At 37.8% G+C, this 26,596-nt stretch overlaps 1 protein-coding gene across 1 annotated transcript in view; it reads left to right on the top strand.

Annotated features, from left to right (window-relative positions):
* Positions 1–26,596, top strand: part of qars1 (glutaminyl-tRNA synthetase 1) — a 53,501-nt gene that overhangs the window by 10,269 nt on the left and 16,636 nt on the right. The window contains exons 3-11 of the mRNA XM_067413168.1: positions 2,138–2,247; positions 7,992–8,067; positions 8,145–8,209; positions 8,317–8,370; positions 8,847–8,907; positions 13,501–13,572; positions 16,260–16,345; positions 17,816–17,902; positions 17,983–18,082. Of these exons, the coding sequence (XP_067269269.1) occupies positions 2,138–2,247; positions 7,992–8,067; positions 8,145–8,209; positions 8,317–8,370; positions 8,847–8,907; positions 13,501–13,572; positions 16,260–16,345; positions 17,816–17,902; positions 17,983–18,082 (711 nt within the window). The remainder of the gene's footprint in view (positions 1–2,137; positions 2,248–7,991; positions 8,068–8,144; positions 8,210–8,316; positions 8,371–8,846; positions 8,908–13,500; positions 13,573–16,259; positions 16,346–17,815; positions 17,903–17,982; positions 18,083–26,596) is intronic.

Raw genomic sequence — 26,596 nt, 5'->3', positions numbered from 1 at the left:
GGATCATTATCTGTATTAGCTGAGAATCGGTAGCCATTGGTTTCTTCACGCTTGAGGACGTCACCGCTTTGTGCGCATTCGTCATTCTTTAGCTCCGCCCACACGATAGACTCGGAAAGACTCGGTACAGCCTATATTTATTTTATAAATATAATAAAACTAAAGACTTTTCGGAGATATCAAGGATGCAATACTACTCTATAGGAACTCAAGATTGACATGAGATTGACTGAAACGGAGTGTTTCACCCTCCCTTTAAGAGTAAGTTAGCGGATAACCTCCACTTTCGGTTCCAAAAACGGAGCTAACTTTCAGGATATTTAAGTAGGCATGGCAACTCGCTCTCTGAACATAACCTGCTGCAGAGCAGGTTATGTTACAGGGTTAGTTTGCTTAAGAGGTATTCAGATTTGTTTTATAATAAATTATAGTAATTAATATAACCAAATTTGTTATATAATATACAATATTATATATTCATTCTAAAGAATTAGAATTTAAAAAAATATATGTTTAAATTAGGGCCGGGACTTTAACGCGTTAATTAAGATTAATTAACTACGGGACTTTAACGCGTTAATTAATTACGCAAAAAAAAAAAAAAAATTAATCGCACTTATTTTTGCCCCGCGGAACGTTTTTCAATGAATGAGTTTTGACGGACCGATTATACTGGAACACCAACTAGCGCTCATGAGTCACGACAACAACCATGAAAACAACAAACCATAGTGAACATGAACGAAGAAGCTGATGAGACCGCTTTGCTTGGCCCCGTGGATGGGAAATTTAGTTTTAAAAAACGAAATGATGGTAGCGTCGACAAGAGCATGGTTGTGTGCAAGCTATACAACAGGGGTATCCAAAGTCGGTCCTGGAGGGCCACTGACGTCCTGCAGAGTTTAGCTCCAGCTTGCCTCAATACACTGCTAAAGTTTCTAGTATGCCTAATAAGACCTTAATGAGCTGGTACAGGTGTGTTTAATTGGGGTTAGAGGTAAACTCAGCAGAACAGTGGCCCTCCAGGAGCAGGATTGGACACCCCTGCTATACAACAAGGAATTAGCGTATCACCGCAGCACATCGAGCCTCAAATATCACAAATATGCTTTTGCTAAACTTAATGGCAAACATTGCGCTGGTCTGCTGGACTGAAATAAATAAACAATATTTTGTTGATTAAGCTTATGTATTCAGTCATTATTCAATGGTACACTAAAAATACATGTGAAAAATTACTTCTCATTGTTCTCAGGTCAAATATTTATATGCGATTAAAATGCGATTAATTTCGATTAATTAATTACAAAGCCTCTAATTAATTAGATTAATTTTTTTAATCGAGTCCCGGCCCTAGTTTAAATGTTAATGCAGTTCAAAATTATTTATTTTATTGTCATCTCACACATGGATCTGCATTCAATTAATTAGCATCAAGCAAAAAATATATTCCTTATTCTCAGTGAATGAAGAAAACATAAAATGATTGCAGCACAACTACCCAATAGGTGGTGCATTAAGTAGGTTATGTAAATTGCCATTTAACAAAAGAAGAAGAGAAAGTAGAATGGCACACTTTTTCTTAGCAACTGTTTCCCTGGTGAATCATCTATTCCTCGCTCTGTTGAGACTGTCTTGTGTGTTCATGGTTAACATACTCTGAGTGGTCTGAACTTACTCCTGAACGCGTTTTTGAAACCAGCATGCCTCGAATAAGCAAGGTTTGGGTTAATCAACCGAGAGTTCAAGGTAAATGTGACCGCAAGTTTACGTTGCTTTGCTTTCTGGAATACCCCCAGGCCTGGTCCTTTCTCATCCTTCATTGGTGTCGCTCATCTTTATATACCCCCGGGCTCCCTTATGTGAGGATTTGAGACCTGTGTGCCTTGCAGGTGAATCTTTCAATCATGCGCCGGTCTCGCTTGTTCCTCCCACGCCTCTCGCTCGCCCACCTTGTCACAGAAATATAAATGGAAAACTATAGCAGAGAACACTAGACTTGCCAAAGTAATTGTTTAAATCAGCACTACTATTTCACCCCCACCTGATATTAGTTCTCATGAGCAAGACCCTTTCCTTTGGTTCACTAATTTGCTGTACACTACACCATTTTTATTGCTGATATTTTTTTTCACAGTGGCATTGGACTTCGTAAAAAGTCACCCTCAGGAGCATGTGGATCAGCAGGAGTTTGAGACTGCCTGTGGGGTTGGAGTGGTTGTCACACCTGAGCAGATAGAGGATGCAGTAAGGACACACTTCATTCACAAACGTTCAGAGATATATAGTAACGAAGTAGAACTTCTTCACTTCTGTACTAAAAGGCATAAACACTCTACTTTTCTAGAGTAGTATTTATTTCTCCTACTTCTACTTTTATTTCAGTACATATTTTTGATGAGTTTAATACTTTTACTCCGATATTTTTTTAATGTGCTGCATAGTTACTCGTTACAATTATAAAAATGCTACGAATCATTTGATTCTAAACCCACATTATTTACCACTGCCAGACCGTAGATGTCAGTTTTGATGAAGCTGGCACATCATTGAGTGAATCAAGCAATTCAAGAAGACTGCTTATGCTCCCGTTCTGCCTTTTTTTTTAGCCACCAAAGCAATATTTGTTCGGTGAGTGATGTAGAATAGAATAACTGCTGCAAGGCGCATATGCGAGAGAGAGCGTGCGTCCCGGCCGCGCACGCACATTCATAGTCTAACAACGTGAGCGCCGTAGGCCTATTGCTCTCTATTTGTTTAGATAGATAGTTAATGTGCACTGTGAAGTAACATACAAACAATGAACAGCTGTATTTTTATTAACTAAGATTAACAAAGATTAATAAATACAGTAACAAATGTATTGATCATGGTTCATGTTAGTTATTAGTCCAGTGTTTCCCAACCGGGCGGGTGCGGCGTCTTCAATATGGGTTATAACTTGAAAATAATGCTTTGTGTTTCTGTCAATGGATACATGTGCTGGCTCCTCAGGGATACACAACAACAGCGATAATAAAAGAAAAATGTGGGCAAAGCGGTCTCTCTTTGTAAAAAAACATTTTTTCAATGCATGCGAGTGCCGCCGTATTTTAGAACATGTCCAGTCATTTTCGTTTTCCCCGTCATTACCCGCGTGTACAGACAGAAGACGCGAATGAGAACTCAAAATGAGAAGTTTTATCTCTGTGCACTCGAGTCGTCTCAAAGCACGCAAATATTGAGTTCTCTTTTAAATCTTGCCCTTGAACAGACAAACTCACACAAAAAGTATGTCAACATGTCCATCTTGATGAGTAGCCAAGCAGACATACTCAGACATACAAGCAGTCTCAATCAGCTCCCTAGTTCAGTAGTCAGGGCACTGATCAGGACATAAATCAATGGGCTGACTCCCTGATTAGTGCCCTGACTACTGAACTAGGGAGCTGATTGAGACGCACCCATAGTCTGTATATGCCTTAAAGGGGTACTTCAGCGCTGGGAAGATGAATCTGTATTTAAACTGGGTCATTAATGTAGTAGAAATGTGAAATTATTTTTGAATTTGGTGCTTTCTAGACTGAGAAAAGACAGAAAATGAAAGACTACAATTCCCAGAATGCTTCGCTGCCCTGTGAGGCCATTCCCAAAGCCACCGCTACTGGATTACAGTAACTGAGTTCAGAAAGTACAATTAAATACTGAACGTGTGTGTTCAATATAACGATCGAGTTGCCGCGTGAGTCTCACAGCAGACTCAGATTAGGAGTCAGATTACATTTAATGTCATAAATGAGCTGATGAGCTCTCGTGATGAGAGCTGAATTAATCGCGACCACATTCGCGGCATACATTCACAACGCTTCATGCCTTTGGAAGCTTAACTTTCATAGAAATTAATTTGAGAAGTTAAAACACTTACATTGCTTAGCATCCATTTAAATGAATGCCTGTAGCTGAGCTGTGCTTTAAGTGTGATACAAAACATGCGGAAATGGCTCCCTCTGCTCGCTGTAGTCTTTAGCCTCTGGGCAAACATTCCTCTCGTGACGCAAATATCGTCAATTTGCGTCATGACAGGAAATTTTCCAGAAATAAAATGCATAAATCTCTCGTCTCGGGGGGATATAAGAGGGGGGAGCACGATCATATGAATATACTCCAGGGTTTCTACTGATACAAAGCCATATGCTAATCGCTGAAGTAACCCTTTAAAGGGATATTTCACTTTAAAATAAAAATTCTGCCATCTTTTACTCACCCTTAAATTGTGTGAATTTCTTTCTTCAGCTTAACACAAGGGAAGATATTCTGAAGAATGTCAGTAACCAAACAGTTAACTGGAGCCATTGACTTCCATAGTAGGAAAAAAAAATACTATGGAAGTCAATGGCTCCAGTTAACTGTTTGGTTACTGACATTCTTCAAAATATCTTCCCTTGTGTTCAGCTGAAGAAAGAAATTCATACAGGTTTGAAACAACTTGAGGGTGAGTAAAGGATGACAGAATTTTCATTTTAAAGTGAACTATCCCTTTAAGTGAACTTTATACAGTCGAGAAAGACGACGACTATCCTTGCATTAGGTCTTAAAGGGAAGACGACGACTATCCTTGCATTAGGTCTTAAAGGGGCAGTAACCTTTACTCTGTTTAACGTCAAACAAAAGATAAGGACTCACATACTATTGATTTAATAGCTTTTGTGAGTTTAATATTTTATTTTATTTTATTTTATTTAAACAGTTAAATATGCAGTTATTTTACACTTGATTACTTTATTCAATTTTTCTACCTAAAACTAATGTTACACCTACCTGAAGTACCTGGAAATCATTGTTTATTTTATTAGTATCTTTGCTCAATAGTATTTATTTGTGCTGTTGCTTGTATTTAAGTTATTTGCTCTTATTTTCTTTATTTTTATTTGACAGTAGTTCTTTTTTCCCTGATTATAGCAAATACCGAACTGCACTGAAACCGTGATACAAACGGAACCGTGAGCAAACTCTACCATTACACCTCTAGCGTAACGTGTGCGAGGGGGTGCCACAACATTTAGAACATTTTCAAAGGGTGCCATGACTGGAACAAAGTTTGGGAACTAATGTAATGGTTACTAATCAAACCATATTATAAAGTGTTACAAACAAATCATTTTGTTTGGACACATCTTGAAATAAGAATATAAGTGTGCTCATATTTGTTTTTAGTAAGAGTGGTTAGTAAGATTTAATCTTAATTAACTACAGTATTTTCAGGTTATTTATATGATGTGTAGAAAAATTACCTTAAAAATTAATTTAGCATAGTTTAGACTGGAGTGAGGTAAAACGGGGAAAAAAAGTGCAAAGTTGTTGTTAGCTTGCTGTTAATTGCATTCAATTGTATATGGTAGAAAATTAAAGACTATTAGTCAAAATAAACTTTTTGGTAATGAAATTTGATGTTCAAACTTTTGATTACTTACTTTAATAACTACATAACACAATACTTTTACTTTCAGTACTTGAGTAGAACATTTTTAAATAAACTACTTTCAATACTTAAATACAAAAAATGTTGAATACTTTTGTACTTCTACTTAAGTGTGGTGCTTAAAGAGGACTTTAACTTCTACTCAAGTCAATTTTTTGATAGAGCACTTGTACTTTTACTCAAGTCTGGATCTCTAGTACTTTATACATCTCTGCAAATGTTCACAAAAGTTTTTCTGTGGTGTGAGTATAGACTAGATACAATATGGCAATCTAAAGTTTGGACGCACCTACTCATTTATTATTGCTACTATATTTAGAATATTATGAGTAGTTACTTGTAGTATACTAGTAGTAGTATAGTAGTATTTTATCACAAATGGATTCATAGGAGCTGTGTGTTATAGTAACCAAAAATGTTAAAAAATAAATGAAAACTATTTTATCTTCTTCAAAGTTGCTATCTTATGTCTAGATTTCAGCTTTACTCACTGTTCATTTTCTCAGACATCTTCATGAGGTGACTCCTGAGATGCTTAAAAAAAATATTTGAAGGCCAAGTGGTGTAACCCATACTCAGAATTTGTCCTTTTGCATTTATCCCATGGTAAACACACACTGCAAACCTGGACACACCTGGAGCAGTGGGCAGCTATTTTTGCTTTGGTGCCTGGGAGTTGATTGGGGGTTAGGTGCCTTGCACAAGGGCACCTTTGGCATTTCCTGCTGGTATTGAGAATTAAACCCGCAATATTCAGGTTACTAGTCTCTCTAACCATTAAGCAACGACTGCCCTCCCCATACTTTGTGTCCGCTGCTATTTTCCATATGCATTTTTTCCCTAAAAATATATAATTTGCTACTGTAAAGCAACAACTGCAAAGAACCTAAAAAAACCTGTCACCCCTGCATTTTAGTCTGCATCTGGGAACCCATAGCAGATCTCTAGTCTGTAATCTGAGTGATATAGCTTAATTGTGTACAATAATCAACTCTGAAGGTAGTAATTATTTTAATAACTATATCCTAATAATTTTGTGTGAATTTGTCAGCTCAAACTCAGTTTAGTATTTGTGCGCTGGAGGGTTGTGTCAAAATTAGTAACTGCTTCGATGCTGATTCGTTATCGGTTCAGTAATAGACCATAACCGATGTTACTGTCGTCACGTATAATGTTATTTGTCACGTACGTGCTTTGTCACGGTAGCATACAATGGCAGAGGGAGGCGAGTAAGAATAATTAAAAATGCTCCAACTACTTTAAAAGCAGACATATTGGGCACATTTCAGCTTTAATAAACGACCTGGTTAGCATGACTGGAGAACACTTTTGTGGCTTTGCGTAAATCAAAGCTATGATTTATCAAAACGATTTCATTTACACTTAGGGCACAAATATATCTCCGCAAAACGGATATAAAGGTTATACTGTTTCTGAAACTCCGTAAACTTTTTTTTTTTTTTCCCTCACGCATTACTCACGCTTCCAATACAGGCATTATCTCTCCCGGTGCTCATCTCGTTCTGCCTCTCCCGCTATTAATGCACTATACATATAAGAATAAACCATTTAAAATGCTTTTAACAATCATACTACTAAAACTAAATATGATCTGGTGATTTAAATTATGTTTGCGCAATAATCTGAACTTCAATGTTAGCAACAGTATGTGCGTCGTTGTAAATCTGTTCATTATAATCCATCGATTGTGTCTCTTCAGAAGACTTGGATTTGGATTAGACACTCGATTATTTACTTTTTTGTGGATCTTTTAAGTTTTGTTTGATACATTCAAGAAGCGTGTTTTCTTTGAGCCGGTAAAATGAAAGGTTCAGTTCATATGACTAACAAAATTGTATACATGAGGATGCAGTGAACCGTCAATGCATCATGATGCATTGTGATATCAAATTGAACCGAATCGATGACATGATAATCGTAATCAAACCGAACCGTGAGACTAGTGTAGGTTTACACCCTTAGTGCGCTGTCTGAGATGTGGCTTTCTGGGTGTGCTTGGGATGTTTGCACACACTAAACTTTCCACACAGCGCACAAATAAGAGAATGAGCCTACTTTAGTGCCTTCTTGCGCTTGAATATTTAAATGATCAAGGCTTTAACTTTCGTGACAATGCAGCACCAAATTGTCAGCTGTCACAATTTGTTGTTCATGTTTGTTTACATTCATACAGTTAGAAGACATAAAAAATTTACCGGCCAACTAGTGAGTATCACCATTTCATTCATGTACTCCCTGATGCAGATGTTGACACTCATTTGTAGCTTGGCGGGTGTTAATTTTAGGCCCTGACTAACAAGTATTTTTCAATTTAAAAAGAGAAATAAATATCAAGTGGTTAGTTTATAACTGTTTTCTATTCTCATATTTATTTTAATCAATGTATTAAATGGCCAAGCATTGAAATGGTTTCCTCTATACTTAAGCTATACTGTATATGCTAGATTTTCATAGTTTTCAGTTAGATATTTAAGAATCCTTATCCACCATTGACCTAATAACTCTTCCACAGGTGGAATTAATAATCAAAAAACACAAAGAACGGCTGTTGGCAGAGAGATACCGCTTCAACATGGGAATACTTATGGGTGAGGCAGCATGTCATGTGTCATGAGTACAGTCGTGTTTGTGCTGGTGAGGAATAGTTTCTGTTTGTGCTATTTAGGTGAGGCCAGAGCCACTCTTAAATGGGCTGATGGAAAGATTATCAAGAATGAAGTGGATATGCAGGTTTGTGCAAGTTTGGCAGTTCTACTACCTTTCTCAAATTAGTTTAAATCATTGTTAATGTACAGTATGTGCACTTTTAGTTTTAACATATTTATTTTGGTTTTTAGGTATTGCACCTACTGGGTCCAAAAACTGAGGCAGATCTGGAGAAAAAGCCCAAGGTATATTTTTTCAGTCTCTTTTTTTGGGGGGCACCCCTTTTCCACTGAAATTATGCCTTGTGAGGATCTGGTGCACAGCTAACGGTTCTGTGAATCTTTCTTATAACATTTTACAATTATGTGGGCAGGTTATTTTGTAAATTGTAACCATCCAAAATTACTGCATCACAAACATAGACAAAATTACAAAAATAGGAAATGGTTTCAGACAGCTAAAAGTATGTTGCACCACATTAAAGCTAATCTAATCAGGTGCTTTTTTGTAGATAACTTTATTTATTTAAAATTATCTACTGTTTTTACATTGTTGTTGTACACGACAAACAGATTCAAAAAGCATTTTTTTCTGTGGAAACGCAAAGAACAGGGTGATATTTGGCACAAGCTCTGACACCAGCACTGGCACTACAGATGATGAGCTGTAGTTATGTCAACTATGCAGCTGTGAAATGTGCTGCCATTTGTTTTCATCACAGGCAGTCAAAATCAAAGGTGCAGAGAACGATGTGAAGATTGAGCAGGTTTCAGAAGTAAAAGGTAAGACACAGAAAGCTAATGAGACATTGTCACTGCACGTGACTTATGCATCGTTAGTTTTGTATAAGTGAAAAATGTACATTTCTGCATTTGGCAGACACTTTTATCCAAAGCAACTTGCATTGTATTGCATTAATTTAGTCAGTTCTCATCTGAAATGCTGCATCAGAAATATTTGGGGCTAGGGTTAGGCAGTATGACAATATATACTGTGGCGATTCTAAACAGAAAATAGTTTCTATTGATAGAGATTTCTTCAGTCATCTTGGTTACTTTGCCACAGTTCTTTTGGATTTAGTCTGTCTATACAATCCCAGATGGACTTGATGTGTGCATCTTGAAGTCATCGTATGGCAAAACATCGCCTCTACAGAATAATAAGCACGTCTAATTCAGTAGCCCCGCCCACCGACTCATGGAGCTGTTCGGATCGTGCTAGCCAGCAGCAATAAACATGCCAAAGAAGATGGCAAGATTTTGCGCTATTCCTGGTTGTGGAAGAACACAGTAGCTGCATAAGCTTCCTTCGGATCCTAATGTTAGGAATGTGTGATACTTTTCTTTCTGTCTAATTTCTGTCGAACGTGATGGCCAATCAGAAGCATTCAGATTAGTCATCGCTGAAACCAATGTTGTGTTCAGTGCACGCTCTCTGTCTTGAGTTCTGACTGAAACTCGCAAATTCTCCTGTCATCATAAATAACAAAGTCCAGATTGGATGTAAGAGGTCAATGGCACAGTATTGTCAGCTTCCGTGCTTTTAATAGTTTATGAAATAAAATCCATAGTCATCTTTGTCCAAGACTGAGAAAAAAATGTGGTTTTAACGTGCTTGTCAGAGCGTTTAACTCGCGCTAGACCCAAGTTATGGATAGACTCATAATCGGTCACATTCTCTGCTCCTTCTCTGTATAACATTAGTTTATTATGTTTAATATAATTTATTCATCATGCTGGTAAAATCATATGGTTTTCTAATGCATGAAAAGCTTTAATATACAGTGAGGAAAGTATTTGAACACCCTGCTATTTTGCAAGTTCTGCCTCATCATAGAGGGGTGTAAAATTGTCATCGTAGGTGCATGTCCACAGTGAGAGACATAATCGAAAGAAAAAGATCCAGAAATCACAATGTATGATTTTTTAACAATTTATTTGTCTTATACAGCTGTCTATCAGCTAGAAATCTGACCCTCAAAGACCTGTTAGTCTGCCTTTATATAAAGACATATAAAGAGCAGAGAACTCCACCCCGCATGCGCTCTGTCGCTTCATAATAAGCACCTTCTTAGCTCTTTCTCTTACATATTTCACATATTAATCAAAATCAAAAGTTCAGAAGACTGAATCCATGGTGAACTTATTGCTTATTCGGACAATTGTTTTTCCCTTGAATTACCGCTGGGTGTGAATTGCACTCAAAAAACTTAGATCTTCTCTGACCAGCTAAACAGCTGACATAAATCATACTTTAAATAAACGGGCAACAAATTTTATCCAGTTATGAAGTCTTTTCTGAGTGACAAATCTTCCATAATGTTCTAACAGTCGGGATTCACACACAACGGGTCTGCTTATGTCCAATTCACGACTGAATGACTTATTTGAACCAAATCATTTTAACGAATGGTTAAAACAACTGGCCTGTCCAGCACTGAACTGAACAAATCAGTTTAATCATTTACTCAGAACACCTCAGAAATGAGAACACGTGTGCTTACCGAATTTAGCAAGAGTGTATAGTAAGAATTAGTTTTAATTATCCACAGTATTTCAGCTCATTTATGTTGACAATGTGTAGTAAAATAAATGGTCTAAAATTATTTAGTTTAGACTGGAGTGAGGTGAAAACAGAACAAAGTTGTTCTTAGCTAGTTGATCATTTTATTAAATTGTATATGGCAGAACATTTCTCTATTTGTTAATTGATAATGCTATTTCTAATATTGATATGATTATATACCCAAACAATTATTTGTAAATAATGTAAAAATGAGGGACAAAAGAAACATCAAGGTAAGAGATCATACATACTATGAGATATCTAAGTAAGATAAGAAAACAATTACTAACTGTTTCTTTGAATTTTTTTAATGTATTGTCAGCATTGCACGTGGATAGGGGTGTGTGTGTGTGTGTGTGTGTGTGTGTGTGTGTGTGTGTGTGTGTGTGTGTGTGTGTGTGTGTGTGTGTGGTTAATCAAAATAAAACACATGTACAAGTTTCCTTTACTTGGCTTTGCAAAATAAAACTGCACAATAACATTTCCACAATGTAAATGAAAAATATGCCATTATATAATAAATTGCCTAAGCAGCTAATGCATATATGTATGATACATATTCCACCTCCTGGTATTCACATTAATTTAAGACATAATGGACTGTCTCTGAGATTAATACCTCACCGAGATTAGCATTTTTAGGGAACTTGAGTTTTTAAATGGGTGCGAGCGCTTTTCACAAAACAAACACGCCCTCTGTCAGTGTCAGTTTGGTGTTTTTGTCCACCATACAGTCCCTGACAAAAGTCTTGTCGCTTGTGTAAAAATTGACCTTAAGTGCCACTGAAACATATTTCTAATCAAGATTTTTTTTACAAGAAATGGCTCATTTTAATCACACCATCTTTTGTGATAATGTTTCAGTGAAAAACTAAACTTTCAAAAAGTATTCTAATATTCACAGCTTGGTAAAGCCCAATGAGTCAATTTTTGCAAAGACATAAGTGTTGTCACCTTGTCATATGAGCTTCACCTGCGACTAATAATGGATCAATTAGGTCTCAAGTGTGTATAAAAAGAACCCCTGTACACTAGACCTTCACATCAACTGCAACTAGACCTCTGCAAACATTACTAAGATTCACCCAGAGACTAAAGTTTTGATTATCAAGAGGCTGAAGACCCGATCCACTGCTGATGTGGCAGACACCTTCATTGTGTCTCAGCTTAAAGTACAGAGGATAAAAAAAAGATTTGAAGAGACTGGAGACATTTTTGACAAGCCCAGGTCAGGCAGACCCCGCAAGACAACTGCTCGAGAGGACCATTTGTTGGCTCGAAAATCCAAGGCCAGCCCATTTTCCACTGCAGCAGAGCTCCACGAGACCTGGTCACCTGAAGTCCCCGTGTCAACCAGAACAGTTTGTCGGATTTTGTCTCGAAATGTCCTCCATGGTAGAATCAGTGCCCAGAAGCCAGCACTAAACAAAAGACAACTGAAAAATTGTGTGGCATTTGCCAAGGCCCACAGCCTGCTAAAAGGATGGACGCAGGAAAAGTGGCAGAAGGTGGATTTTTCAGATGAATCTTCTGTTGAATTACACCACAGTCGCCGCAAATATTGCAGGAGACCTACTGGTGCCCGAATGATCCGAGATTCACCCAGAAAACAGTGAAGTTTGGTGGCGGAAAAATCATGGTCTGGGGTTACATCCAGTATGGGGGTGTGCGAGAGATCTGCAGGGTGGAAGGCAACATCAATAGTCTAAAATACCAAGAAATCTTAGCTACCTCTTATATTCCCAACCATAAAAGAGGCCAAATTCTGCAGCAGGACGGTGCTCCATCGCATACTTCCATCTCCACATCAAAGTTCCTCAAGGCGAAGAAGATCAAGATGGTCCAGGATTGGCCAGCCCAGTCACCAGACATGAACATCATTGAGCATATGTGGGGTAGGATGAAAGTGGACGCATGGAAGACGAAACCAAAGAATATTGATGAACTCTGGGAGGCATGCAACACTGCTTTCTTAGCTATCCCTGATGACTTCATTAATAAATTGTATGAATCCTTGCCAAACCGCATGGATGCAGTCCTTCAAGCTCATGGAAGTCATACAAGATATTAAATTTGGATCTCACAGCACCACAACTTAATTTGCTGACATATTTTTGTATTTGCAGTAAATTTGTTAAATTTCTGTATAGGCGACACAACTTGTGTCTTGCCAAAATTTGACCTTTCTGTTTTGATTAAATGATAAATATTTTTTCTGTGAAAATTATTTATTTCAGTGCATTAAACATCATTTGGGAGGGTTTTAGCTTTTCATATGAGCTATTTCTAACACCAATTAATTAATTAAAAGTCAGGTTAATATCAGGTATTTCTAGAAAATAGATAAGCGACAAGACTTTTGTCAGGGACTGTAGATCGTAAACAATATGGACACATCGTCTTCAATGCCTCCCACTGACCAAAGGTTAAGTGTTATTTGCTTAAAGAAGAAAAAGATTAATTCCCACATATCTGCAATGCCTTTTGATTATTTTATCAAAACTTCTCTCATGGAACACTTACACACCCACACATAAGAGAGAAGTGCCAATCATATGCATATTCCACATTTTATCATAAGTGTGGGGACTTCCACTGGTCTTGGTCTTGACTTGGTCTTGACTCTTCAAAGTCTTGGTCTCGGTTTAGGTGGTCTTGACTACAACTAATGTATAGCTTTGTAATATAGTTTTGGTGACCATAGTCTGCCATTGTATGACCAACAATGATGTATCAATCCACCTAGCTCCCTAACAAATTTTCTTTATAAAATGTAAAAGTCTGTTTTAGATTTCAATCTTTCTCTGTAGGTGAAGGACAAATGGAGAGGAAATCATTGATGGAGCAGCTGAGAGGAGAGGCACTGAAGTTCCATAAGCCAGGTGAGAGTGTTGACCTGTCTGTGTCCAGGCAGCTACATAGGGTGGTACTCATTCCTTATTTGTGCATCCTCGCGTTCTTTCCTCGCTTGATGCTTCCAAACTCAACCCCCCTTATGGTGCGTTCACACGAGATGCGAATAAAGCGATAAGCGCAAGTGATTTACATGTTAAGTCAATGCAAAGATGTGAATAGACATTCTGCGGCAAGAACGAGGCGAATTGAGCAAGTTAAAAAAAATGAACTTTGGCGGATATTCGCACCACGGTAACCAGTCAGGATGCTGCTTGCTGCTGTCATGTGGTGAAGTGAAGGATGGGAAACCTAAGTAATTAAAAAATACTACTATTTTGTCACATTTTTGTTTTAAGACTTTTATCAGGCGAGAATGTAGTTTTTTAAAACTCAAATCTGTGGTTAATTTTTTTAAGAGCGCCTATTTGAAAATTTGTTTTGCCGTTTTCGGAGTTGTGAGATCCAGTCGATCAGTGGGTGCTCAGCGCTCATACACCCCGACAAGAGCAGCTTTAACTCAGCTAGACCTTCTGACGTCTGCCGCTGGCTCTGTCTCCGAAGTGGTTAAACATGAGATATAATGTCTTGTGTAGAATCGGATCAGGTGATCTTTGGTCTCATTGATCTATAATTTGTTCCCTGCCTAATCGTTAGGCTGAGGGCAAGTGACGTTTCATTTATTTTTGTAGGCTATTTAAATTTACCGTTGTAGCCTACTAGTGCTGACTTTCTTTGACTGAATTGTTTGCTTTATTAATTTAATAGCTTCTTATACCTTTTACTTTTATAAAGGCACACATAAACGTACATTTAACAAAAAAACTGGGTTGTGTTTTGTCACATTTAATTTGATTACAGTGATAATCATATGCACACTTATTGTCTGAACCACATAATGTGTGCTTTTTAAAATGTAGCCTAAACGAAAAGAGGCAGGGTTGTTTTATATATTTTTTGTTATAAATATACATGCAGTAAAGATGATCAAGGTATGCGTTTCCTGAACCACATTTGTGTGGCTATAATGTTTTAATGAAAATGAAGAGGCGCAGAGTGGTGTTTTGACATATTTCGTATTATTGTTGTATATACGTAATAATGTGTATATCGTATTATTGTACATCCTGGAGTGTCTGCTGAGCCGTGTCAATTGGTGTCTCCTTCGAATTTGCCTCACCGGCACGTCATGCTCAAAAACCCGTCCCAGGCGCAATAATTCCGATCTTTCATGTATTCATACTCTTATGTAATCGACGCCCCATCCTAAATAAACCCCCGTCTCTTCCGTGATACCCTGAAATTTTGAATATTCCGATCTAATATGATTTCTGACCTGTAAGGTTGCCATAATAATAATCATACACGGTGTGTTAATAGGCCAGAGGAGAACTGGCACACCGACTGAGTCTGGTTTCTCCCAAGGTTTTTTGGTTCCTTGCCACTGTCGCCTTTGGCTTGGCTTGCTCAGTTGGGGACACTAAAATTATGATCAAAGTTATTCAACTAATTATACATATAAAATTTATGAATTAGGTTTTATTTAATTCTATAAACTATAATACGGATATGCCAACATTGTCGCTATATGATAAATTAAAATAAGCTGATAACATCACTGTTTTCTCCAGAACGACTGTACAGCAAAATCTAATTTTGTTGCAATATTATCATTTTTATATACTGTGAAGCTGCTTTGACACAATCGTGATTGTAAAAGTGCTATATAAATAAAGTTGATGGAAAAAGTTGATTGATTGTAGCATAAAATTTGCATACAGAAGTGAGGGCGAGCTGAGTGTTGCTATCAAGACATGATGTTGTTGTTGTTGTTCCATCAGCCGAGTAATGAGCTTGTGTCCTCCCATTCTTGAACTTGGCAAGTCTGAACTTGGTCGCGGGACAGGCAGAAGTATTGCTGAAATCATCCATCATCCAGGCGTAGCTCCTCGAGCGTCTCCAACACGAGTCTGTTGCTCGATTTGCGCATCCAATTCGCTTTATTTGCATGAATGGATTCAAAATGTTCAAGCGACCAACTTCGCTCGAATAGCGTGATTTTTATTTGCTTCATTCATGTCTTATGTGAACACCGCGATTCAAGGAAAGGAAATGTGAATGGAGGAATCGAACGAATACTTATTTGTATAATCTTGATCACTTGAGTGTCACTTTAAAGCGTTATTAGCTATAGACAAATAATCTGCCCTTATGTTTATTTAAGATTTAGAAATTCATAATTAATATATGAATGAAAGTCCTTTTAAAATATTTGAGATTTATGGTTTATTTAATCTGCAGAGGTAAAACATAAATTATTGTTAAACAGGTGATGGGGAGGAGAATTTATGCATGCATACATCAGGTTTTTCGATTTCCGCATAGGATACATCGGTGCATCCTCACTCATAGCTCCCCTGGAAGCTTCCACACTCATTGTTGCTTGCCTCCCCATGGTGCACTTAGAGAATTGAGATGTCCTTCAAGATTGCTAACTTTGATTGGTTTTCAGATCACAGGCTGGAGGAATGATGAAATTAGATCCCTATGAGTGTTGAGAAGCCCCCAGAGAAACTGTTCAGACCCTCAATATGCAAAGCTCATCCCAATATACCATTAGGGGGATTTTTTTTTTAAGGCTAAAATGAAATCATGTGATTTTTATTGTTCTGTCTAGGGGAGAATTACAAAACGGAGGGTTATGTTGTAACACCCAACACCATGAATTTGCTGAAGAAGCACCTGGAAGTCACTGGTGGACAGGTATGACCTGAATGCAAGTTTGCAAAAAAAAAAAAAAAAAAAAAAAAAAAAAATATATATATATATATATATATATATATATATATATATATATATATATATATATATATTCCCACAAAGCTATTGGTTAATTTTTTGCAGTCTAGGTGTGGTCTAGGTCTTATCAGAGATGGCACAAGTTATTACATTTTAATGAAAGATTAAGAAAATAAAACGATTTTGTCTTTTGAATTAGTGTCAATGAAGTGTGCACAATAAGACCACAAACATTAAAGCTGCAGTCCGTAACTTTTTTTGGGTTAATTTATCCAAAATATTTTTTTGAGCAAGTACATAACCAGCCAGTGTTCAAAACTATCTGCTTACCATAGCTTGATTTACAGCAGTAAGCTTGTAATAATATTTTTAATTTCAGTGGTACTGATGGATTTCCCTGGGAAAAGCAAATGTTTGCATCATTACGTCACGTCTGTACACATAAAGAAGGAGTCCCGGTTAGCAGGTTATCGCATGTGAGGATGTTGGAAGTTGAGAACCTTTTCTCACACCACTTGATATAATTAAACTTATCAATTTGATGGCAGATCCAAAAAGGTTCAAACGACAATCACCAGTGACAACTGGAGATTCATCCGTTGTAAAATGCAAAAGTCTTCGGACTTCGGAATGAAAAAAAGAGACTTCACCCGGGCGATGCAAAAACAAGGATAATTAAAGGTGGCGTAAACTAAGGGAGGGTTTTTTCAGCTTTTTTTTCTGCTGAACAATGGTTGAATTAGGCTATGTAACAGTAGCACGACTGTTCGCTTAATTCATGCAGTTAAGGAGTTTTCCTTTGTTGTGCCTTTCTCGTTTTGCTATGCACATTATGGTAACAGCTGTTATTTTGTGCTTGCTATGAGAGGGAGCTTCACCTCTACTCCACATTAATGTGTTGATATATGACGATTAGAAATTAGACTGCACAGAAATGGAAACAACGAGCCCTAATACACATTAAATGTAGTCACGCAATCCTGATAACATTAACAGTTTGAAAAAGTATAATTGGCAGTTTGACGTGATAAACGATGGTTAGATTAATCATCGCAATATATTGCAATGCTTTTTTCTACCTTAGTTGGTCAGAACAAAAGAGGATGAGCTACTTACATGTTCAGATGACATTCTTATGTCGGTCATACTTTCAAACAGTAAAGTCTGTTATTGGGAATGACAGTATCCACACCGGGTGACTGACAGCGCTGCTCCTGACAGCTGCACATTTGATTCCTCTGCGCTGTGCTGACCGGGGCACTACTCACGTAGAGTTGATAATTCCGCGAATAACTGCAATTGCAGTTTTCGAACAGAGATGGCGACAAAGAGGAAAAACTACGGACTGCAGCTTTAAGAAACTAAACAGAGTTAATTCATATTACCTAAATATTTTCTTTTATAAACTAATTCTTGCTTTTACTCCAACTCTAGGTCCGCACCCGTTTCCCGCCTGAGCCTAATGGTATTCTGCATATTGGCCATGCCAAAGCAATCAACTTTAATTTTGGTTATGCCAAGGTACACATAAAGACAAACACACACACACATGCACTCAAATGAAAAAAAATTTCTGTCTGACTTCATGTGTCTGTGTGAAGGCCAATAATGGCATCTGTTTCCTGCGGTATGATGACACAAACCCAGAGAAAGAGGAGGAGAAGTACTTCACTGCCATCAAAGACATGGTGGAATGGCTTGGTGAGTATTGAGAACTGATCCAATCACAAGCACTCTGCTGAAACTGAGCAGTTCACTTAACATGAAAATTGTCATCACTTACTCTAGGGCTACAAAATTAATCAAGTTTCTAATTGCGATCATGATTACGGATGCCACCATTAAGTAATCGTTCAACGCTTTGATTGCAAAAAAACAAACACTTGCATTATTTTTAGTGATCGACCAATAAGATTTTTTTATTACCGATTATTTGGTAATTAAAATTATGTTTTTGTGCCAATAACCAATATATAGAACCAATATTTATTGTGTTATTTCTGTTTTTTACAATTACAGCTACAGCACTGAACTGAAATTTTTAAACACTGTCATTTTTTCAGTTTCACTCCCTTACATACAGAACAAAAGACATTTACATCAGTAAATAGTCTGAAAAAATTGGCATTTAAAAAAAAATAGGCTACAGTGCAAAGTCTTTTTAACATTAATGCTGTTTTACCTTTGTATTTATAAATACAGCCATATTAACAACAGGCAAAATACATTTATAAAGTCTAGTTAATGTTTTCAAATGGGGAACATGTATAAATGAGATTGAGTCTCAGCTCACCATAACTATGAGCATAAATATAAGCATTCATTTTAAACTACAGTTTTAAAAGGTTTATGTGTTTAATAGAGAGTGACTATTCTCTGGAATATGCAAACATTGTAGGCCCAATAGCTATGATGTATTCGCAGGTTTGTTTATTTTTCTTACAGAGTCAATCTCATCTAGTACGGTGTCAAAATTAATTTTTGTGTCAGTCTGCTGATGACAGACACAAATGCTCTGTTTTCATCTCTGCTTTTAACTTGAGCCCCTTTCACACTGCGATTCTGGTAAATACACGGATAATGCGACCCGGCATTTGTTCCCGGGCCGCTAGATTTGGTCCATTCACACTGCCAGCGAAATGCCGTAATATGTGCGCTTTCACACACAACCCGTAACGGTCCCGGGTCGAGTTGACACGTGACATCCTGATGTGATGTATAATGGCGAGCGATCTCAGCTTCAGCGCGGATAGTAAGGAGCTCCGTGGTCTCGACTTGTGTCCAGTTTGCACACATTTCTGCTTGTTTAATTTTAGTTTCTTTTGTATACGAACACTTTCTGCGTTTAAAACACCGACTAGCTCTTCTGGCACTGCAGGGTTGTATTATTGAAAAAACAAGTTCTAGGAGTTGCACGATAACTATGTACACGTTGCGGCATTCGTTTCGGCTTTTGTTCACACAGCGCTCGTCCTGGGTCGAATACCGCAATATTACTAGGTCCCCGACCCGGGTCGAATTCGGTAATCAATCCCGGGACGTGGTTGCTTTCACACAGAAGGCGACCCGGCAATGTTCCGGGAATATTGCGGGTCCGACGTGCAGTGTGAAAGGGGCTTTGCATGTCTCGCGGAGATAGGAGCTGTAATTAATTGGATGTTTATTATATAAATGTGATATAGCAAACGTTAATATAATTTAAGAAGTTTTAAACGAGCCGGTCTTGTTAACATACGGTGACTAGCCTACATGCTGCCTGGAGCAACAACTCTGTGAGAGAACGGCTCACCATGACTGAGCCTAAACACAGAGAGAGAAATAAGTTTGGTGCTTTTATTTCCAACATGCTTGAATTCATGGCCTAATAATTAATTTTCAGGGAGCTGTAGTGATTTTTACTTTTGTCCACCCAAGGAAACTAAGTAGTGATTGGTACTCACGTCACCGCTGACGTTGTGATTTTGGATCACACGTCACTAGGCCTGTCACGATAACAAATTTTGCTGGAAGATAAATTAGCCAAGAAATTATTGCGATAAACGATAATATTGTCGTTCTGAGAACATTTTCATCTAAAATAATGATAATGGCATTAAAATGCAGGTACACCTTTTCAAAGATCAATAAACTTTAATTTCTAAAGACTATTTAACACTAAAAATGGAAAACATTTTAAATAACCACAATTAATGAACAAAACAACCAAAAACAATAAAAGCATGGACTCTCAGTCTGTTTTAAAAAATGCATTTAAATAAGTACTAAAACCAATAAATAAAATGGATGAAAACTGCAACGGATGATTGTGTTTTAGGTGCATATTAGGGGCGGCACGGTTCACAAAACCCACGGTTCGGTTCGTATCAGGGTTTTAGGGTCACGGTTTTCTGTTCTGTACGGTTCTTGTTGTTTTTTTTCTTTTAATCCAGAAATGTACTTCAGCATATGATTATTTATTAGTAATTATCCACAATTTAGGATACAGTATTAAAAAAAAATGTTATATCATAGCCTAATCATGCACAAACTGAACTTGACCATCTCTGAGGAAAGTGATATTTTGTTACAGCTAGAGAGAAGACATTGCTTTTCATTTATTTGGCAAAAAAAGGAGAATGTGTATTGCTATCTCTACAGGAACGTATGTGCCTTTTTAGGACACAAAGATTGAACTTAAGAATTAACTTGCGTTCATCAAACTTCAGTGTAGCTTTAAGCCTCGTTTATACACGACGCGTCCGCTCGAGCGCGAGGGTGCGTGCGGCAAAAATGACGTCGACGTGGAGTGCGCTTGGCGTTGTGCACGTGAAATTTCGTAACTTTGCATGTGGCAATGGCAATTATCGTGGCCGGAAAAATTATTGAGCTCATTTTTTTATTGTGCGATTAATTGATTTATCGACTGTAGCGACAGGCCTACACGTCACTTGGTGTAGTTATGAGTACATCAGATGACCACCTTCCCCCCTCTTAGTTTGGGACACTGGTCAAGGTCTATTACCTTGGCTGTATTGAGAACACTCCGAACAGGAGGCTGCCCAGTCATTTAGAATGAATGAAAAGTGGGGAGAGTTGGTCAGCTGATTTATCTGAAAGATTGGTGAGATTTCTAACTTGTAGAGCCTTTTCTGTATTATCAGCACAAGTAAGACACAATTGTAATAAAATAGATTTTACTAACAAAAGATAAACAGAAAAATTAACACAACTACTAAATGAATACAATGCATGATAAAGGAATAAAGTGCATAAGATGCATAAAATACATGCGAGTAAGTTAAGTGTGGCTATAGTTACGTTATCTTATAGAAAGATAAACGGTTGTTTCTCTGAAACAAAGGTGAAGATCCTTATTATGCATCAAACAAATAAATGAAAGATTATTTGTTATTAACTAGCATCAGTTATATTACCTCTAATGTAAATTAGAAAATCCTATACTGATAATATACAACAATGCCAAGGTCTCGAGAAAGAAGTTTGGCTAAATGATATTTACATTCCACGTGGTTGAGTAAGCAGTCTAATGGTGATGACCACTGGTTTTGCTGGGAGACAATGCAGTGAAGAAAGGTGCTGGAATCCGTTTCAACAGCCTTGAACATGAAGATCTGTGGGATGCTGATCTCCTGGGGCACCAAAGGGTCCTAAAATCTGGAACACGCAGATGAGGCCCTGAAGTAGGTGCAGAAGGTCCTTAATCTTAAACACACAGACGAAGGAACCTTGAAGTGAAGATTTGCTCTCCTGAGCTTAACCTTGTTGCAAATGTCTCTGTGTGTCTTCTGCCTCTTTGGGCCAGACACTCAGAAGTTGGTCAATCCGCTCTGGTCTCCTGCATGGAGACTCTGGACTTGCTGTAGTCATCTCGCTGGACTAAAACTCTGAACATAGTGTTGGTTCATGTCTCCTTCCTCACAGGCTGGAGGCTCAGAATGTTTTCGTATCTGTTGCTGCCTCGCAAGCTGTAGATTCAGATCCTCGGATCTTGTGTTGTCTCTGGTTAAACCAGAGGCTCAGAACTTGGTTGCTCTGTCACAGTCTCATCCTCGCCGGACAGACTCAGAACTTGGTGAACTGTTTGTCTCTTGTGGGAGACTCAAACTTGGTGAACTGTTTGTCTCTCAGATGAGGAGACTCAGAACAAGGAGTGTCTATTGAAAGGGTACCTTTATCCTTTTCCGAATAGGAGATTGCAATTCGGTGCTTCTCCGTTCCAGTGTTGCAATTGGCTGCTGGCATCAGAGGGGGCTTCTTTCCCCTGTGGAACTCATTTGCATACTGTACACAGTTAGAAGTCTTTAAAGTGTCTTTAAAGTTTATCAATGCATTTCTCGCTTTCCAAACCACCATCAGAATACCCTTGGCAATATAATATATTATCACAGCGCTTATGATAATATATTATCATAAAACTGTGCGCACGCACATCCTATGCAGTTTTCCCTTAATAAATCACAATCAAATTCTAAATGTAGGGCAACTTTTGCAGGCTTCATGTCACACCCATAGTTGCCCATAAATAGTCTGTGAAATGCCCACAAGTTAATATTCATCGATTATTCATCGAAATCATGGCAAACACAGAGAGGAAATAAAAAAAACGTAGCTTCACTCAATGTGAAGTAGAAGTTATCGTTGGTGAGGTGGAAAAGAGGAGAAAAATGTTGTTTGGGGTGCACAGTGTGGGCATTACTAATGCCAAAAAGGCACTTGGGTGGCAAAAGGTTGTAGATGCGTAAATGATGTAGCCTCACAACCTTGGACCATGGCCGAAATAAAAAAGAAATGGTCGGACATCAAAGTCGAGGCTAAAAAAGTCTCTGCTCCATCGCCAGTGTGAGTCTGCCACGGGTGGGGGAAAGGGGACACTGGAGTTGACCCCTCTTGATGTGAATAGTTGAGACCAATACATCATACCTTATTTTATCAGAGACCATGCGCTCATGGCTTTTTTATATATAGCTATTCATATATCACTATTCCACCAGATAATGCTTATTTGAGGTTTCAGAGATTCAATAGGAATTTAAATGAATTACTAGCCTGTATAAAAAGACAAGCAATAATAATGCTTTCAGTTATAATTTAAATAAATGTTTTATTCACATCAGACACAATGGCCCTCATTTATCAAAAGTGCGTACACCAAATTTCCAGCGTACACCCAAACCCACCGTGACTTTGAGATTTATCAATATGGACGTTGGCGTACGGTGCGCTCAAATCCTACGCCAAATGGAGATCAGTTTTCTGTTTTTATTGATTCTTCATTAAATGGTTTCTCCTCATCTGACCCTCTGGAGACAAAGGTGTCTATGCTGAACTCTGTTCTCCTGTCTGGCCTGGACTTATTTGCTCCTCAGAAGTAACGCACCGTTTCATTTTTACGTCCTGAGGCCCGTTATTCATACCTCGCTTAATACATCTGATATGATTTGACAGATCCAAGATCTTTTAATTGTGATAACTGATCTCTTGCTAATTGGGTTCTTAAACCGAATTTACGGATTGGATTAAAATATCTGGATTAAGTTCTCTGAGGTCACTGCTCGTGCCTGTGTTCCCTGAAGATGGCAGATGCATTGATACTCAAAACCACGATCAGCAATGCAGTGATTGGCTGGCGTGAAGACAACATAATGACATCATATAATTAAAAAAGCCACCTGGCAAAAAACTTGTCAAAGAAAAAAAAGAAGATTAAAGCTGCGAGCAGCGATGACGGGCCCAAGGCAGTGGCACCGCCACCCTTAAGACAAATTGTGCACGACAGGCAATATGCATTTAAACAGGAGAGTATTTTAAAATCGCTCAAATATGCCACATTTAACGCAGCAGCTTGTGTCGCTGTGACCACAAGCCACACCCATGATGTAATTTAGATATAGAGGAATTCTAATGTAATATGATATAATAGGTAATTTTCAAATATGTGCAGTTATCTTTTGCAGCTCAATTTTGTAAGGCCAGTATTTAATTCAAGTTTTTTTTTATATTTTTTTTATTAACACAATTATTAAACTAATTATATAAAACTATATTTTTAGTGCCCTACAAAATAAGTTGAATTTACCACATTAACTGCAACAGTTGGTGCTGCTATGACTACGAACCACAACAGTCACATCTATGAGATCAATTAAATTTAATGAATCAATTTCATGTCAGAGGATGTCACGTCAATTTCAAATGAGCGCAGAATACCGTCCGAATGGTGATATTGTATTATCCTAACACTTCTCTTCATGTGTTTTTGACCTAACTTAGCTACTTACAATCTTATGCAATTAAGCATGCTTTCATTTCAATATTTGTGGCATCCAATAAAAAAATTTTAATTACAAAATTAACAAATGGAGCCAAATCACAGAAACTGCAGCAATGATTTTAATATTAGTGTCAGGTAAGAGTAAGATGTGTGTCTAAATTTTATGAAAATGTATTATAAAATGTACTTATAAACTAGACTGGGTAAACCTATCCTGATCTGCTGGGGATTTGACTTCACCCTGCAACACAGTCTGAAAACCCGTACATTAATTTCTACTGCTTCTGTTACACTTTTGTGGCAACCAATCACACACTAACTTATCCACCTGGCACGCTATTGGCAGATTTAACACTATGACGGATAGAGAGACGATGGATATGCTCATTGATCATGGCTCTTGTAGTCTGTTTAGTTGACTATCCAATTGCATACAGAGTAATTCAAATAATGCTTGTTGATCATGCCTTTTGTGCAGTAGAAAATACAGAGCAGACTCCCCAGACCAATGTTCAATCTTAAATTGTTAAATTTATAAACTAGAATATCATGTGAAATTGACTTTTTAAATCAATTTGATTTATATCAGTAAATAATTTATTTAAAGACATACAGGTCCTTCTAAACAAATTAGCATATTGTGATAAAGTTCATTATTTTCCATAATGTAATGATACAAATGTAACTTTCATACATTTTAGATGTATTGCACACCAACTGAAATATTTCAGGTCTTTTATTGTTTTAATACTGATGATTTTGGCATACAGCTCATGAAAACCAAAAATTCCTATCTTAAATTAGCATATTTCATCCGACCAATAAAAGAAAAGTGTTTTTAATACAAAAAAGTCAACCTTCAAATAATTATGTTCAGTTATGCACTCAATACTTGGTCGGTAATCCTTTTGCAGAAATGACTGCTTCAGTGCGGCGTGGCATGGAGGCAATCAGCCTGTGGCACTGCTGAGGTGTTATGGAGGCCCAGGATGCTTCGATAGCGGCCTTAAGCTCATCCAGAGTGTAGGGTCTTGCGTCTCTCAACTTTCTCTTTACAATATCCCACAGATTCTCTATGGTCAGTAAACCATTTACCAGTGGTTTTGACACTGAGCAGGTGCCAGGTCGTGCTGAAAAACGAAATCTTCGGCTCCATAAAGCTTTTCAGCAGATGGAAGCATGAAGTGCTCCAAAATCTCCTGATAGCTAGCTGCATTGACCCTGCCCTTGATAAAACACAGTGGACCAACACCAGCAGCTGACATGGCACCCCAGACCATCACTGACTGTGGGTACTTGACACTGGACTTCAGGCATTTTGGCATTTCCTTCTCCCCAGTCTTCCTCCAGACTCTGGCACCTTCATTTCCGAATGACATGCAAAATTTGCTTTCATCCGAAAAAAGTACTTTGGACCATTGAGCAACAGTCCAATGCTGCTTCTCTGTAGCCCAAAAGTGGCTTGACCTGGGGAATGCGGCACCTGTAGCCCATTTCCTGCACACGCCTGTGCACGGTGGCTCTGGATGTTTCTACTCCAGACTCCGTCCACTGCTTCCGCAGGTCCCCCAAGGCCTGGAATCGGTCCTTCTCCACAATCTTCCTCTTCTCGTTGTGCAGCGTTTTTTTGCCACACTTTTTCCTTCCCACAGTCTTCCCACTGAGGTGCCTTGATACAGCACTCTGGGAACAGCCTATTCGTTCATTAAAAATATTCTGTCTTACCCTCTCGCTTGAGGATGCCATCGCTTGATGGCCTTCTGGACAGCAGTCAGGTTGGCAGTCTTACCCATGATTGCGGTTTTGAGTAATGAACCAGGCTGGGAGTTTTTAAAAGCCTCAGGAATCTTTTGCAGGTGTTTAGAGTTAATTAGTTGATTTAGATGATTAGGTTAATGGCTCATTTAGAGAACTTTTTCATGATATGCTAATTTTTTTGAGATAGGAATTTTGGGTTTTCATGAGCTGTATGCCAAAATCATCAGTATTAAAACAATAAAAGTCCTGAAATAATTCAGTTGGTGTGCAATGAATCTAAAATATATGAAACTTAAAAAAATGTAACTATTTCAATCCGCAAATTCCATAGTACTGAAACAGCTCTGGTTAAGGTCACTAATGATTTACTAATTGCTTTGGATTTTGACTGTCTCTCAGTCTTGATCCTTCTAGAGCTCAATGCCGTCTTTGACACTGTAGATCAATCGTTTTAATTATTCGTTTAGAAACTGTCTATGGGTTTTCTGATACTGCACTTAATTTGTTTAAGTTTTATCTTGTTGATTGTAAGCAGTTTGTAACAGAGGTTAGTTCCTTTAACTAAGTTCCTATAACTACCTGGGGCAAAAAAACCTATTATTGTACCATGAATATTTTTGTTTTATTATATTTTTATATAAAATATGGAAAATAGTTGCTTCAAACAATGGTATAAAGCTATTCAA

Source organism: Pseudorasbora parva, chromosome 13, assembly GCF_024679245.1.
Source record: "Pseudorasbora parva isolate DD20220531a chromosome 13, ASM2467924v1, whole genome shotgun sequence".
NCBI classification, from domain to species: domain Eukaryota; kingdom Metazoa; phylum Chordata; class Actinopteri; order Cypriniformes; family Gobionidae; genus Pseudorasbora; species Pseudorasbora parva.
Note: the sequence above shows the minus strand (reverse complement) of the source record. Positions and strands in the feature narration are given on the sequence as shown.